This window comes from Nycticebus coucang, chromosome 9, assembly GCF_027406575.1.
Source record: "Nycticebus coucang isolate mNycCou1 chromosome 9, mNycCou1.pri, whole genome shotgun sequence".
In the NCBI taxonomy this organism is placed as follows: Eukaryota; Metazoa; Chordata; class Mammalia; order Primates; family Lorisidae; genus Nycticebus; species Nycticebus coucang.
In genome coordinates, this window is record NC_069788.1 from 40282459 (window position 1) to 40298536 (window position 16078).

At 52.5% G+C, this 16078-nt stretch overlaps 1 protein-coding gene across 1 annotated transcript in view; it reads left to right on the forward strand.

The window, feature by feature from the left end:
• KCNK5 (potassium two pore domain channel subfamily K member 5) overlaps positions 1-15232 on the forward strand; it is a 39634-nt gene extending 24402 nt beyond the window's left edge. Inside the window, exons 2-5 of the mRNA XM_053602289.1 lie at positions 8128-8239; positions 9506-9672; positions 9961-10129; positions 12103-15232. Coding sequence (XP_053458264.1) covers positions 8128-8239; positions 9506-9672; positions 9961-10129; positions 12103-12968 — 1314 coding nt within the window. The 3' untranslated portion in view covers positions 12969-15232. The remainder of the gene's footprint in view (positions 1-8127; positions 8240-9505; positions 9673-9960; positions 10130-12102) is intronic.
• Positions 15233-16078: the final 846 nt, after the last annotated feature.

Sequence of the window (16078 nt, forward strand, 5' to 3'; positions counted from 1 at the left end):
GGAGTTGGGTCATCTGGGATGGAGAATGAGAGGAAATGGTGATAATTGAGGGCTTGGCCAATGGAGTTTTCAGTCTCAAATTTGGGAGGGTAGAGGGGTTAACAGGTGGACACTTTCTCCCCAGGATGCTTCTGATATACTGGTGGTTCCTTGAGGGCTAGCTTATCTGCTGGGCAGACAAGCACTGCCCACCAGCCTCCTCCCTCCCCATTGTTCTTTCTCAAGCTTCTATGGGAGATGAGGGCCTGTCCATCTTCCCTTTATCTGTTCCTAAGTCCTGTGGCTTTGAAAAAATTGAAAACCATTGTATGTACTAAACAAGCCCAAACTGCACTGTTTGCCTAAAAAGTACCTGAGATAGGTGTACTAATTTCCTCCTACCTATTCTGCTCCCCTTCCAGCAGGGCTCCCCACCCAGAGTTTCCTTGTTGGCGACCAGATGGACAGACAGACCAGACGCATGGGGAGGGGCTGGTGGCATCTTGCTGTGCAGTACAGCTGGGGGCTGAGAGGGAGTTGACAAGTGTTTGGAGTCACCATCTTCTGTCTGCTCCTGGCCTGTCTCACCTGTGGGGCGGGGGAGGGCTTCTCTTCGGCAGCCTGACAAACTTGCTTGGCTGGACTGGAAACTGGTCAGGGTGACTGGGAGGTCATAGGTCAGGTGAAGTGAGCCTCCTGAGGTCTGGGCTGGGGTATCTTGGGTGTGTCCCTGTTTCCCCTGACTCCTAGCTCTAGCTGTCAGGTGGACAGAGGGTACCTGTGGAGACACAGTTCCCTGTCCTTACTACCATGTGGCCTGAGGAAGCCAACTGATCAGACCGAGAAAGTTCAGTTTTCTCTGTTCAATCAGGAAGAGATGGGAAGTGGTGGCAGGTATGAAGAAGGCAGGGGACAGCATCTCCTGTTCTCACCCAGTTCTGTCCTCCAGGCACTGGGCCGTAAACCCCTGCCCCTTCTCTGCCTCTGTTCAGGGCATTCTGGTCCCTCTGTTTTAGACTTAGGGACGAGTGGTCTTTGCTTCTGGGTCTCAAATCACCACACAGTCTGCAGTCACAACATTGATTGCAGATACATTTATCCAGTGCTCACTATGTCATAGGGGCTTTTCATATGTACAGAGCAGGCATTATGTCTGCAGATAAACTGAGGCTGAGTGGCTGCTATTTACCCAATGGAGAGACTGCCTCTAAGTCAAACCCAGACTGGTCCCACCTTTCCCAGGAGCATAGGTTTGCACAGAGAGGTGACCCCAGGGCTTCCTCAGTCTCAATCTGTGTTGATTGTTATATTCCTTTCCTCCTGTCAGCACATCCATTGCCCTGGTGGAGAGTTTCCAGAAGGGACAGGCCTCCCTTCCTACAGGAAGGACAATCTAGTCACCCTGGGGACCTCTCCCAGCCTCACTGCTGTATGCTCTGTCATCTTAACCCCTTTCCTTGGGGCTCTTGCCCCCAGCCCCCTGCCCTCTTCTCATCCTGGTGACCCCTTGCTCCCTCACCATTTGGAGCCCCACTGCTGCTGGATCTGTGCCTCTGCTTCCTGCCCTCTTGCTAGGTAAAGGTCTCCCCTTGTTGCTGCTGAATTTCACTAAAACCCAATTACAGAACAGTGCTGGAAGATGTCGGGGATGGAGGGGCATTTAGAGGATAAATTATTTGAGGCTACAGAATATATTTTCATTTACTCAAAATTATTTATTCACTCTTTTAACAGATATTTGTTGAGCAGGTACTATGTGCCAGGCAGTGTTCTAGGCACTGAGAATACAGCAGTGGAAAAGGAAACATGCAAGTTTCTGCCCTCGTGGAGATTACATTCTGGGGGCATTTCTGCATTCTGGTGTGTCCCAGCTGCCTGGGATGTCATTTCATTTGTACCTGGAAGCCCACCTGCATTCCCCCTTCCCCATTCTTAGATAGTACAGTGATTAGGAGCCACATTGTCTAGCTGCACATCCCAGCTCCACCACTCACCAGCTGTGTGACCTTGGGCAAGTCCCTGTTTCCTCATCTGTAGAATGGGGATAACAATAGTCTCTGCTTTATAGGGTATAAAGATTCAGGGAGCTAAGTGATTTAAAGTGCTTAGATCAGTGCCTGTCCTCATAAGTGCTTGCATATCAAGTTTTATTTGAGTATCAACTTATCTATAAAATAAGGATGAATAAGCCATGCCCTCCCCCCTCCATAAGGTGGCTGGGAGGGCTAAGTGAGAGGCAGGGTAAAGGCATCATGTGGATATGAGAATTAGCTCTATTGCACCTCCAGGCCAGAAGGACCAAGTGAGCTTTGATGAAGTGAATTATGGATTGATGCAGAAGGCGACGGTAAGGAAGTGATGGTAAAGGAAGTTCAGCTCATAAAACCCCTAATATGGGTCCGGTGGAGGCTGGACTCAAGGAGGATTGCTGAGGCTATCTTCTGCATCATAGCAGGAGAGAGTCCTATGATCCCAAAGTGGTGGCAGCTGCGGGAGCTAGATGCAGGGCCAGGACCAAGAGTGGCTGTGGTGCCAGAGAGCTGTGATCCCAGACAGGCTGGCATCTTGACTTCACCTCCGCGCTCCCAACACTATAAAGGGAAAGGCCCCACCTCAGCCCTGTCTACCATATCTATAGGTGGGCTACATGTCTCAAATCCCTGGGTGTGCCCACGTGTCTCTCTAGGAAGGGGACATACAGTGACTGCTGCGAGAAGCCTTAGATCCTGGAGGAGAAGAATGTATCTGATAACCCAGCCTATGTGGGCAGGGAGTGCCGAGAAAGGTGGGCAGCTAGATGTCTGAAGCTCTGGGCTCTGGAGCTGGAGGGCTGGTCTGAGTGGCTGGACTGGTTTTAGGGCACTGTTTTTTCAGCTGGTGGAAGTATGCACAAGCCTCCTTCCTGTGGCCTTTATGGGAATAGGGGATAGGATAACAGCAGTTAGGACCCAGATGGACCTGGGTTCTAGTTCTGGCTTAATTGATTTTAGCACTGCAACCTCAGGCTACCCAATTAACCTCTCTAAGCCTCAAATTCTTATTTGTAAAATGGAAAAAAATGATAATGTCTACCCAGCAGGATTCTGTCCTTGTTAAATGAGCTAAAGGGACATAAAATGCTTACCATAGCACTTGGAACATAGTAAGCCCTCAATAAATCACAGTTGCTTTGTGATGAGGGTGAGGGAGGCAGGGAATTCTATTCTGTCCCCAAACAAGATCTGAGCCTGGGCTGTATGCAGGCTGTTTTTCTCCCATCATTCTCCAGCTTATATAGAGAAAGAAAATATTGTCTTGTGTGAATTTGAGAGCCAAGTTAAAGAATCCTGCAAGTGAACAGGGGCCACCTCCTACCGTGAAAGCTGTTTCCCTAACCCCGAGGACGGGACGCCTTGTCTAAAAGGGTGTTTGCCTGGCTCTCCCATGTCCCTCCCCCTGACCCACCGGCGGCCTCAGCCCTGGGTCAGCTCTTCTGGGAGACCAGTCAAGGCCACGTCCTCATCCTGTGTGGTGCCAGCCATGATCTGTAAGGTGTGCCCACCAGAGCCTTGGCTACTCGAAGCTGACACTCTAAGTGCACATCTGGACCTCGGCTCCCTGAGCCCAGTTTCCCCCTTGCTAACTAATGCCGGCAGAATCTTAGGAAGAGCTATGTAGGTAATATATGTAGAAAGGCCCAGCAAGGGGTGTCTGAATGCTGCAGAACTGATGCTACTAATACGACTTCTCCTCCCAGCTTGCTGCTGGGGACCCAGGGCCAGGGGCAACAGCCAGGGACACTGGGGGAGCCCAGGGGCGGGCAGAGCAGGGGGAGGCTTGAAGTTGGAGACTTGAAACCAGTAGCCCAGTTCTGCCATGTAACCTCTCTCTGCCCAGTGGGTGTAATTGCTCCCAGTGGGTCTTTGCAAGGATTGGTGGTACTCCTGGCCCCAGGGAGCTAAGGCCCCTTGAGTATACCTGCCTGTCACTGGGTGACCAGAGAGAGAAAAGAGGTCACATCACGGGGCAAGTGAGCTGTGCCCAGAGGGCATGCACATCACCAGCAGGACAGGGCAGGAAGCCTCACCGCACTCCCAATGTTAATGCCCTCTTTTTTTGGGAGGGGGGGGTTGTTGTTTTGTTTTGTTTTGTTTTTGAGACAGTCTCACTTTGTTGTCCTCAGTGGAGTGCCATAGCATCATAGCTGCCAGCAACCTCAAACTCTTGGGCTCAGGTGATCCTCTTGCCTCAGCCTCCTTAGTAGCTAGGACTATAGGCACCTGCCACAACGCCTGGCTATTTTTTAAAGACAGGATCTTGCTCTTGCTCAGTCTGGTCTCAAACTCCTGAGCTCAGGTGATCCACCTGCCTTGGCCTCCCAGAGTGCTGGGGTTACAGGCCAGCACTTAATACCCTCTTTTGTTTGATGTCTCCCTAGGGCCCACTAAATGATTTTCAAATCACAGGTTATCTTTGGCAAGCTAGTGTGTCTCTGGGAGCAGAGTTGGTGTTTGGGTGGGGTTGTCCTGTGGATTGCTGGGCATTTGGCACCTCTGGCCCCTGCCCACTTTATGCCAGCAGCATAAGCCCCTCACACACTAGAATAAACGTGTGGGGAGGACGGAGGTTGTGTGCATTCACTACGGTATCCCTATTGCCTAGAACAGTGCCTAGCACATACAACACCCCCTCAGGCAGCATTTCCAAACATACCCAGAAAGCACTGCCACCCCAACACCCTGGTAGGTGGTTGGACCCTGGTCTAAGTACTTTCCATTAACAGAAATTGATTATTAATTGCTGCAAAGGGTAGCCCATTGTGAGGTAGCTCATTATCCATAAGAGCCACCCCATCCCCACTTGGACCTTGGCTGGTTGGTTAGCATACTGTGTGAAGTCTGATACCCAGAAGGGACCAGGGTGCTCCCTATACCTTCAGGACACAATAGGCTTGTTACCTCCCATCCCTGAATGGGCTTGGAGTTGACAACATGGCCCAGGATTGCGTTTACTTTTGGCCACCACCCAAGTGTTTGTTGGTTCATGGTTATCTAAAAACCAAGGACTTTCCTCTTTGATCCTATACTAGTAGTCTTTTCCTATCCAGAGTGGAAGAGTTGAAAAAAAAAAAAAATTTTTTTTTTTTTTTTTTTTTTTGAGACAGAGCCTCAAGCTGAGTAGAGTGCTGTAGCATCACAGCTCACAGCAATCTCCAACTCCTGGGCTCAAGCGAGTCTCCTGCCTCCGCCTCCCAAGTAGCTGGGACTACAGGTGCTGGCCACAACGCCTAGCTATTTTTTGGTTGCAGCCGTCGTTGTTTGGTGGGCCCAGGCTGGATTCAAACCTGTCAGCTCAGGTGTATGTGGCTGGCGCCTTAGCCACTTGAGCCACAGGCGCTGAGCCAAGACTTGAAAATTTAAAAGAGTACTCATGGCCTGTTAATTTTGGCCCCTGTTTCTAGTCCAGATTATTTAGAGTCTCAGTACTACCACCACCACGTCTTAGCGACCTTCCCATCTCATGCTCATCCCCAAATTTGCATCCTCTGCATATTGAGTTGGTAAGCCATCTCTGTCCTCGCTGTGCTGTTGATTAAAATATTGGAGAGGCCAGGCATGATAATGCAGACCTTAGTCTTGGTTGATAATGATCAGTACTTCCTGGAATTGTCTGTCTGCCTTTGAGTGGACCTGATTAATCCTCTCTTCCCCTACATCTCCCTGTCTTGTCCACATGAGTATCTTTAAATCCATCTGTAGCTGCCTGGCGGATATCTAGATTTACTGCATTCCACAAAACTTCAAGGCTGTGCAGCCCCTTTGGAAAAGGAGATGCACTCAGCCAAGCATGACTGGGTCTTGGTGAACCTGTGCTAGCCTCTAGTGCCTACCCCCTTGTGCTTCTGAATGTTCCAGGCATTCTCCTCTCCTCATTTAGAAGTTTGCAGGAGTTCAGGTTTGTTTTCCAAGTTTCTAGAGTCCACCCTTTTCCTTTTTGTGAAAATAGGGACAGCTTGTCTTCTGACATTTTCCTGTTCCCCATGAGTCCACGGGGATGACCTGAGGTGGTGCCACTGTGTCATCGGTGGCCAGTCAATTCCCATTTCAGGATGTCCTCGTGTGCCCTTTTCATCGGTTGGAGGTCATCTGAGATAACAGGTGGGAGCTAACGGGGAGCTGAGAGGTGCTGTCTTCTCTACCATCTGTTTAACGTGAACACATAGGGCCACAGCACCTCCTCATTCTCTTGCTCCAAACATACGAGGTCAGACAATTAAGTTCGTGAACTCATCCTAGAACAAGAGCTACCGACCTCATTGCTAAATATCACTGTGGTCACCTTCAAAGTGTTCCCCTTGGCCATCTGGTGACTGTAGTGATATTCAACAACGAGGTAGCACCTTTTCTACAGTGAGTTCTCAAACTGAATTGTCAGGACTTACAAGAGGACAGCTCTAATGGCTATTCTAGAGAAAGAGTTCCAAAATTGCTTTGAAGGGTGGACTAGGAGCTGGTGTCCGTGCACAGCTTCCCAAGGGAAGTACCTCGAAGGTGACCATAGTGATACTCAGCAATGAAGTATGTAGCACTTTTTCTAGGATGAATTTGCAAACTTAATGTCAGACCTCATAGACTTGATATTTCCGAAAATCCACTGGGTGGTCCTTAGTATTTGTGTAAACGCTCCTGTTGGCCTGTTAGTGTTTAAGTGTCCTGTAGTTTGTCTGAGTGGCCTGACTAGCCAGAGCTCTCTCGGTCTGAGGGCAGAGTCTGATGTAACTGTCCCACCTCTCCACGCGGCGGCTGCTGGGGCCCCGGAAATGCACGGGAGGCCAGGCGGTGAGCAGTGTGGTCTGATGCTTTGTCAGACAAGCATGTCATCATGGAAAATTCTTCACTGAGTACACAGATCCATTTACATGGGCTGCCGCTGCCTCTGCGGACTGCACATTCCTTCAGAACAACCCGCCCTTCCCCCTTTTCCCCATCAAGCCCCAGCCAAGCCTTGGATGAGTTAGAAATAAGTTCTTTTGATTTCCTTCCTGTTCTAGCCCTCACTCCTCTGCCTCCTCTCCCTCCATCCTTGTCTTGATCTTTGTAAGGAACTTGAGTGCCTAGTCTGGATGGCCCCTCCTAGAACCCTCCCTGGAGGCAGGACTCAAACTCCAGATTTAGAGCTCCACCTGATGAGGCTTCTGGTGTCCAGGCTGTGCCAGCCGATGAAGCCCCATTGGAAGCTTGGGGTAAATGCTGGGCAGAGTTGAAGGATGAGGCAGAGCCAGAAATAGTCGAATAGAAACAGGTTTGGCCATTATCAATACTACTGGAGCTCCTCTCCTCAGGGCTTCCTGGTGAATGTCCCCAGGTGGCCTCTCACCTACAGTCCAGTTGTTGGAATCTCTGTGTAGGCTAATAGCACAATTTTGAGTCACCCTGACTATATTCTGATCTGTCTTTTCCTAGATAATTGCTGAGCCCAGGGCAGAGAGAAAAAGGGATACAGGGAAGAGAGGGAAGCAAGAGCCTATTGGGGGAAAGGGTAGATTACAGTCCTCAGCACGGGCACAAGGGAACCTGCCGATTGCATGCTCTCAGAGGATGGGTCTGGAGGCTCTGAGCTGACCTCAGCGTGTCAGTGGGTGTACAGAGATCCCTCCCAGGAACTCGGCCTCTCCAGACAGAACCTTTGTGGAGGGCTGAGTGGGATGTAGGGGACCTCCTTTTTGTCTGCATCACATCTTTTTTGGAGAGATAGAATCATTTAGTGTGGCAGTTCTCAAAGTTCCCTAGACCAGTAGCATCAGCAATCACTGGGAGCTTGTTAGAAATGCCCCTTCCCAGACATGCTGATGCAGAAACTCTGGGGTGTCGGGCCCAGCAGCCTGTTGATGCTGATGCCTGTTGGTAAGGTTGAGAAGTACTGGCTCCCTGAAAGAATGAACTTTGGAGCCAGATCGCCTGGGTTCATAGCCTTACCTGCTGTGTGACCTTGAACAAAAACCTCTCTGATCCTTTAAAAAATGGAGACACTAACTGCCACCTGGTTATTGTGATAATTAAAAGAGAATGCTTATGAGGAAGGCGTTTGATACAGTGCTGTCACTCAGAAAGCATCTGCGGGGTCTCACCTCTGACCTTTATTGTCTGTCTCTCTCTCTCCTCTCTTTAGGTGGTATCTGATGCTGCAGGACAGGGCGTGGCCATCACGGGGAACCAGACCTTCAACAACTGGAACTGGCCCAATGCAATGATTTTTGCAGCCACAGTTATCACCACCATTGGTAAGTCTTCTGGAACCTTGAAGATACCCACTTCCATGCCCATTGGAACTTGATAGGAATCCAGCTCTGATTACTCAGCCTTGACGGGGCAAAACCAAGCCAGTTAAGAATACTATGGGGTACAGACATTTGGTTACGTGAGTTGCCTTTGTACAGTGTGAGTCAAAGCTGTAAGTGTGCCTGTCACCCAGATAGTGTTCATTGTACTACGAGGTGTGAATTTACCCATCCCCACCTTTCCCCTCAGTCTGTCCTTTTGACACCTTCCTGGGGACTCAGTAAGTCTTTGGTGACTAGCCATGCCTGGGAGACTGTTCCATGAGTCCATAACAAGGACATAGACTGATATGGAGAGCCTCACTGGGGGCTGAGGCTGTCCAGGCTGCTCACTGCACAAATCCAGACCATGCTTAACTCAGCAAGCTAGGTGTCTATGCTGGTTCTCTGTGGCCACATAGCCAGCCAGCCCAGAAGTTAGTGGCTCAGAACACAACTTTATCTTCCTCCATTCTGTGGGTTGCCTGGGCACAGCTGGCTGGGTCTTGCCTGAGCTCTCCAGTGTGGTGATAGTCCAACGATGACTGGGTGGGTGATTCCTCCTGTCACAGGTCTGTCAGTGATGCTGGATGCTGGCTGAGAGCACAGCTGGCGATGAAAACACAAGGTCTCCACCTGTGTCTCAGGCACCTCCCAGTATGGCAGGAGGGAAACCCCCAAAGCGAGTGTGTCGGGGGAATCAGGAGAAGCAGCAGATTCTTGGACCTCTCCTGTCCCACGTCACTTCTGCCTGCCTCGACCACTTCCATGGTCAAAGCCCCCTGCCAAATGGAGGAAGATTGGACAGGACGCCCCCTTGATAGAGAAGTTGCATAAGAAGAGAGGGAATTGAGACCTCCTGCCACAGTAGCCCTGGGGCGCCTGCACAGAGCGGGGCCTCTTCTCATTGGCACAGCAGTACACGTGGACTGGTAGAAGACCTGGATGGAGGTGGAGGTGCAGCCCCTGCATTCAGGGAGCTCCCAGGTTGATGGAGAAGACAGCCCACACCATCATAATTGTTTTGTAAATCATCACAATGAGGGTGTGATTGAGGGAAATATCGTTACTTAAGTTCTGGTATTAGGTCAATATCAATTGATCTCTGAGGACAGCCTTGAGCTGGGGTGGGAGGAGGTTGTCTGTGTGTGTGTGGTGGATGCAGCAGCCCATCTGGGGCCACGCCTCCTGCTGCAGCTTTGTTCTTGGCCTCACTCTCTCCTTCCTCAGGCTATGGCAATGTGGCTCCCAAGACCCCCGCCGGTCGCCTCTTCTGCGTCTTCTATGGTCTCTTTGGGGTGCCACTCTGCCTGACGTGGATCAGTGCCTTGGGCAAGTTCTTCGGGGGACGTGCCAAGAGGCTGGGCCAGTTCCTTACTAAGAGAGGCGTGAGCCTGGTATGTCCCCAACCCTAGCCCCTGGGCAGAGGTAGGGGGACCATGATGGGTAAGGGGAGGGTGGGAAGGCTCTAAGAATTAGGCCAGGGTGTTGGGACAGATGGCAAGAAGGCAGTTTCAGAGCTCTCTCCCCTCTTGGGTAGGGCTGGGAGCACCTCTCCCTTCTCCTTTCCCAGCGGGAAGCCACCCAGTCCAGGTGCCCAGCTGCCTCCCCAGCCCTGTGGGTGCCCCTGATGGGTTTCCTGAGTCTCCACTACTGTCTGACTTGACCTCCTGCCTCCCTGTCAGCGGAAGGCACAGATCACGTGCACGGCCATCTTCATCTTGTGGGGCGTCCTGGTCCACCTGGTGATCCCGCCCTTCGTGTTCATGGTGACTGAGGAATGGGACTACATCGAGGGCCTCTACTACTCTTTCATCACCATCTCCACCATCGGCTTTGGTGACTTTGTGGCGGGTGAGTTCTTGCCCCTGCCTCCCCCCTTCTCTCTCTCTCCAATTCTAATTCAGCAGACCCTTATGGAGGCCCTTGGAAGGCGTTCCGTGTTCTGGGAACTCTCCCACCCAGCAGGGTTCTCAACCCACCGCTGCCGTTGGCAAAGGGAAACCAAGGCATTGTAGAAACCAAGTAATTGTAGAAAACTCTTTTCTCTCTTGCTCCCTTTCTTGGATAGGGCCTTTCCATTCCTCCTTTTCTCTCTGTTCAGTCTCTGATCCCTTCCTCTTTTCTCTCCTGATTCCTGAGTTTGGGCTCCTGGAGGACTAGGAGTAGAGCTTCAGCCTGCAGGGTTTGTGCTTGTCACCCAGGAAGCCCCCAGGCCAGCAAGTGGCCCTTCCCCTGCACCCTACCCCGCCCTGGTACCAGCCTCCTCTCATCCTTCAGGAAGACTGAGGGAGCTCAGAGGCCTGGAGCTTTGCGCTTGGCACAAGCAGCTTGAAGACAAGGGAAGCCTTCTGCCCGGTTGTCCTGCCCTTTAGCCCTGTCCTTCCCTCCTCCTCCTCCCCTGCTAATCCAGGGAGGCAATAAGATTCTTTGGCCCCTTTGTCTGAAGGCCTGTGACCATCTGGCCCCAGCCACTCACATACTTGTGCCTGTGGCCTGCACAGTGTCCTGGTTCTTAATCTTCTTGACACCCTGTTTGACCCCGTTGACCTCAACCTCTATTGAGGAGCCTCTGTTCTCTACGCCCTCCTCCTCGCCAAGAGGGCAGGGGGAGGTCACCAGCCTTGTGTCCCGTTATATGTGGAATCTAAGAGGGGGGAGCTTGAACAGGAAGGAGGCACACTCCACTGCCCCCGACAGATCTGGGCCTGCTGTCCTGAGAGGAGGCACAGCCCTGCCGTTGTGTAGTCCTCGGGGCCCAGAGCGGGCTGAGGAAAAGCCTTTGTATCATGAAAGTGTGCCAGATCATTTAACTGTACTTGCTCAGCTCCAACAAGACCCCAGACCTTTGCCTCACTTTTCTCATCTGTAGAATTGGTGAAAATCGTAGCGCCCACCATGTAGGAGGTGGAAATACTACGCATGAGTACTGAGGACAGGGCCTGACCATATTAGTACATGTCCTCGTTATCAGACTTTGCTTGTGATCGGGGCATTGGACAAGAGGGACAGCACCCCTCTGACAGAGCCCCTGCCTGGGGGAGCCTCTGACATGACCCGGGAGACACCCCCTTCCCTCCAATCCTCCCTCCAGTCATTGTGTGTCCAGTCGGGAGTGGGGCAGGGTACAGATCAGGGTGAATGTATGTGTCAGGTCATAAAAGAAATCTCAAATAATCCCGGAATGTAACAGAACCATCAGAACTGTGAGGGGTAAGCCAGGAAGGCTCCCTTGCAACAGGAGGGAGACGAGTGGACAGAGCCCTCCAGGCCAAGGGGGGAGCTGCATCTGAGGAAGACAGAACAGGAAGGAAGGGAGGCAGACCAGACCATCAAGGAGAATAAAGTTGGTTCAGGGTTCTGCTGCCTGGGTCATCTCAACCCAACCACCAGCCTCATTTCCTATTAAACCAGTGAGTCCATCCCCAGCTGTGATGAAGATGCAGCAGGCCCCTCCTCTCGCTTCCACCCATTCAGTGTTTAACTGAACTGTGACATACACACAGAACAGCTGGGGACAATTGCAAGGCAACTACTTATGTGAACTCTTCCTTGACTTGTGTGTAGGCTACAATCTCCAGTTTCCCAACGCCCCTTTTGTTTCTCTCAAGTCACTGTCCTGATTTTTATGTAGTTGAGGAATCTGAGGCTCAGAGACAGAGTGGTGGTTGGGATGGGGCCATGAGTGAAGGGCCCAGGCCATCAGGGAAGATGGGGCGGTGCAGGCTATAGAACAGGACCCCCATACCCTCGTGATGCCTGCCCCGATAGCACAGTGTGGCTATCGCACATTTCTGGATCCCTGCTGACCTTCCCTGTCCTCTCAGGTGTGAACCCCAGCGCCAACTACCACGCCCTGTACCGCTACTTTGTGGAGCTCTGGATCTACCTGGGGTTGGCCTGGCTGTCCCTCTTTGTCAACTGGAAGGTGAGCATGTTTGTGGAAGTCCACAAGGCCATTAAGAAGCGGCGGCGACGGCGGAAGGAGTCCTTCGAGAGCTCCCCCCACTCCAGGACAGCTCTGCAAGTGGCAGGGAGTGGGACCTCCAAGGACGTCAACATCTTTAGTTTTCTGTCCAAGAAGGAGGAGACCTACAATGATCTCATCAAGCAAATTGGGAAGAAGGCCATGAAGACGAGCAGGGGTGGGGAGAGGGGCCCGGCCCCAGGGCGGGGGACTCAGGACAGCGGGCTGCCAGCCCTCCCTCCTTCCCTGGTTCCCCTGGTGGTCTACTCTAAGAACCGGGTACCCAGCTTGGAAGAGGTGTCACAGACACTGAGGAGCAAAGGCCATGTGTCGAAGACACCCGGCGAGGAGGCTGCAACACGGGCCCCTGAGGATGGCTTCCCCACCTCCGAGATGTTTATTAACCAGCTGGACCGCATCAGCGAGGAGGGAGAGCCCTGGGACGCCCAGGACTACCACCCACTCATCTCCCAGAACGCCAACATCACCTTCGTGAATGAGGAGGCCGGCCTCTCAGATGAAGAGACCTCCAAGTCCTCACTGGAGGACAACTTGGCAGAGGAGGAGAGGCCCGAGCAGCGGCCTGAAGCCGAAGTGCCCCTGAACCTGGGCGAGTTCCCCTCCTCGGACGAGTCCACCTTCACCAGCACCGAGTCTGAGCTCTCTGTGCCATATGAGCCGCTGATGAACGAGTACAATAAAGCCAACAGCCCCAAAGGCACATGAGGTGGGGCCGGCTCCCCACTCCGCCTTCGACGGTTTCTTTCCCCTCACCCGGGGTGTCCTGTCATGGCCGGGACCCCTGGCCCCTGGTGGGGGGCAGGCCTGGAACTAGGAGTGGGGGGCCAGGGGCCTCTTACCTTCATCCCCTCCAACTAGATGCTACCGATGGCAATGGCGGCTGCCCAGGACAGGGCCTCTGTGCTCCTGCAGAGCAGTGCCCTGGCCGTGGGGGCATCTGACCTGAGCTTGGCTGGTGCATGTGATGATTTGATTGAAGATCTGCAGGCTGGCGGGACAGGCAGACAGGACTGACCCCGAGGAGGCCTGTGCCTGCATGAATCTTTGCCCCGTCATTTGGTTGAATGTCACGGTTCTCTGAGGCCAAGGCCTCATCTATTTGGGTTCACTAGTATTACTGAGCAATTTCCGTGGGCCTGGCACTGAACTAGACATTTTGGAGAGGGAGACGGGGTGTGTCAGACCCAGTTCTGCCTTTTGGAGAAAGTATTTGGGAACATAAAACTGTGATGTGGGGGCTGTGCATTTCAGTACCTCAGCAGTAGCAGGACCTGTCCCCATCACTTGTGGGGGCATATCTGCAAGGGAGGGAGGGAGGAGATCATGGGCAGGGGCTGAAACTGTCCTGAACAAGCCCATTGTGGGCACAGGGTCCCAGCCCCCCATGAGTCTGCCTATCCCAGAGCCCTATTCCCTGTCTCAGACCAACTGATGGCAGATGCAAGGCTTTCTGCCCCACTGTCCCTGAGTAGTAAGAAGAAGGGGGGCGCAGAGCACAGCCCACCAGAAGTTGGGCCTCCTGGTGCTGGAGGGCAGAGAGCTGCAGCCCAGCTCTGGCTCTTGTGCCGTCGCCCTTCTGGCTCCCTGTGGCAGTGCGTGGCCCAGTCCCGGGTCTTAGGACCCACACTCCCCATCCCGCTGTCTCCTCCTTCCATGCCTCCAGAACAAGGACCTCACTGTCCCTTCCCCCCCCCCATCCTCCCACGGGCCGGGTGGGGTGAGGCCAAATTGCTGTTGGCTCACAAATGGGCAGCGGCCAAATATGTGAATCAAGCTCTTCTCTCCAGCTACTGTTCATTGTGTGTGCGTGCGCGTGCGTGTGCGTGTGGAAAGGATTGCATTGGGGACCAAAAGATAATGCGAAGCTGTACACAGACTGTGTTTCTAGTGAGGGTGGGCAGCCTTGCTGCTGCCGAAGTCCTTGGGGTGTCCATGATGCTCACCCTGGGACTGGTCCCAGCTGTCCTGAATGTTTTTGTTATTGTTTAAAAATGAACTGCTGTTTTTATATACCTGGAATTAGTTGTTGCCTTCAGAGCCAGTGGTTAAAGCACAGGGTCCCAAGTATCAGGATGTCCAGTGTCCATGACCTCCGCAAAGGCCATGACATCACGGGCCAAGTCCCCATGCAGAGCTGTGGAGGGACACTGATCAGCAAGTGAGCCAAGGTGGGGGGAATCTGTCACAGGTGACTGGATGCTGGGCAGGGGCAGGTGACCATCGCCTCGAAGGCCCTCTCTGATGCTGTGCTGTCTGCCCTTCCACTGTAGGGGCAGATGGGGCCACCCTCCTCCAAACATGTGAAGACTGATGGGCATTGTGTCCACACCAACCCACCCTCTAACCATTGTGGAGTCTGCTGCCCCGGCAGGGGGCTGGGAAGGGGAGTGACCTTGTATTTTTCTGTGAATTGTTTTAATGAGCTTGTTTTGTTGACTGTCCTGGGATGGCACACACTATATGTACATACTGGCAATGATGTCATGTAATTTATTTTAACATTTTTTACAATAAAACACGAGGTGGACAGGCCAGCTCTGTGCGTGCTGTGTGGGGGTGTGTGATGAAGGGCTGGTTTGTGGCCCCCGCGCAGTGGGGGACACGGGTCAGGGAGGACTCAGGACAGGCAGGTGTCAAGAGGATTAGGGTGGTCTGGGAGGGAAAAGTGGAGTGGGGTGAAGAGCGGCAGCTGAGGCAGCCTCTTAGGACAGAGGGATTGGGGAGGAACAGTGCAGACCGGGTCCAAGAACCAAGAAGGACTTAAAGGAGTGAGGGGGAAAGCAGTGGGGTGTTGATGGCGAGGACATGTCACCAGTTTGCCAGGCACTGTTCCAAATGCTTCACACTCGGTAATACATGAATGAACTCACTTGACCTTGCAGTAGCCCTATGAGGTGGGTATCCAGCTCCTTTTTATAGACAAAGAAATGGGTTGTCTTGTGCCAAATCTCAGTAAAAATGGTGAGCCTAAATTCAAGTGTGGGTCTGTTCCCTCTGCCACTGTGATGATTTGAGAAAGACAGCCAGTTGGTTGTGTGCACCCGTGACAACTTGGAAAGGGATCCTTTCCAAGGATTTCCATATAAGAGGACCAGAAAATGTCAGAGAAAACCAGGCCTTCTGAGATCAAGGGGAAGGTTGGAGGCATGGGGAGCCTGGCTGTGGGCACTGGGGCCTGGACAGAAGGTCTCCATCTGTGTAAACTAAGGAAGGCTTTGTCAGGGTCCAGCTTTGGGGGGACTGGCCCCTTCTATGAGAATTTCAGGGCCCCCTACCCAGCATCACATGGGACAATTTTTAGTCCACTGGGGGAAAAAGTTCTGTGATTTCAGGAGTGAGGCACATTTTTCATGAGGACATGGGTGTGTTTACAAAGGATCATATGTATTTACCAACCAGTTCCATGACTACTTGATACCAACCCTCCACCTCTCCTTTCTTCCCCTGTACCCCCTCTTATTTCAGATCCATGGTCAGGGTAACAGTGCCATCAGCTTTATTTGGCACATGGCCATCTCACAGAGCCCTTTGAGCACCACAGCCCTTGTTGGGCTGTCTACAGTTGAGGTGAGGGCTCCAGGAGGGTGACTTTCTCAGGGCACACAGTCAGACTGCAGCATGGCTTAACAGAGTTGTACTCATGGCTGACAAAGCATACACTGAAGGTCGGGGCAGACTTGGTGGGTAACTGGCTAAGTTTAGTCGCGCTGAGTAAAAGTTGGCAAGGTGTGTGTGTGCGGAGGGGGCAGCAGCTGGAGCAAAAGAGGCCCCATCTTCCTGAGTGGGGCAGAGGAGGTGTGCCATGGGGGCATGGT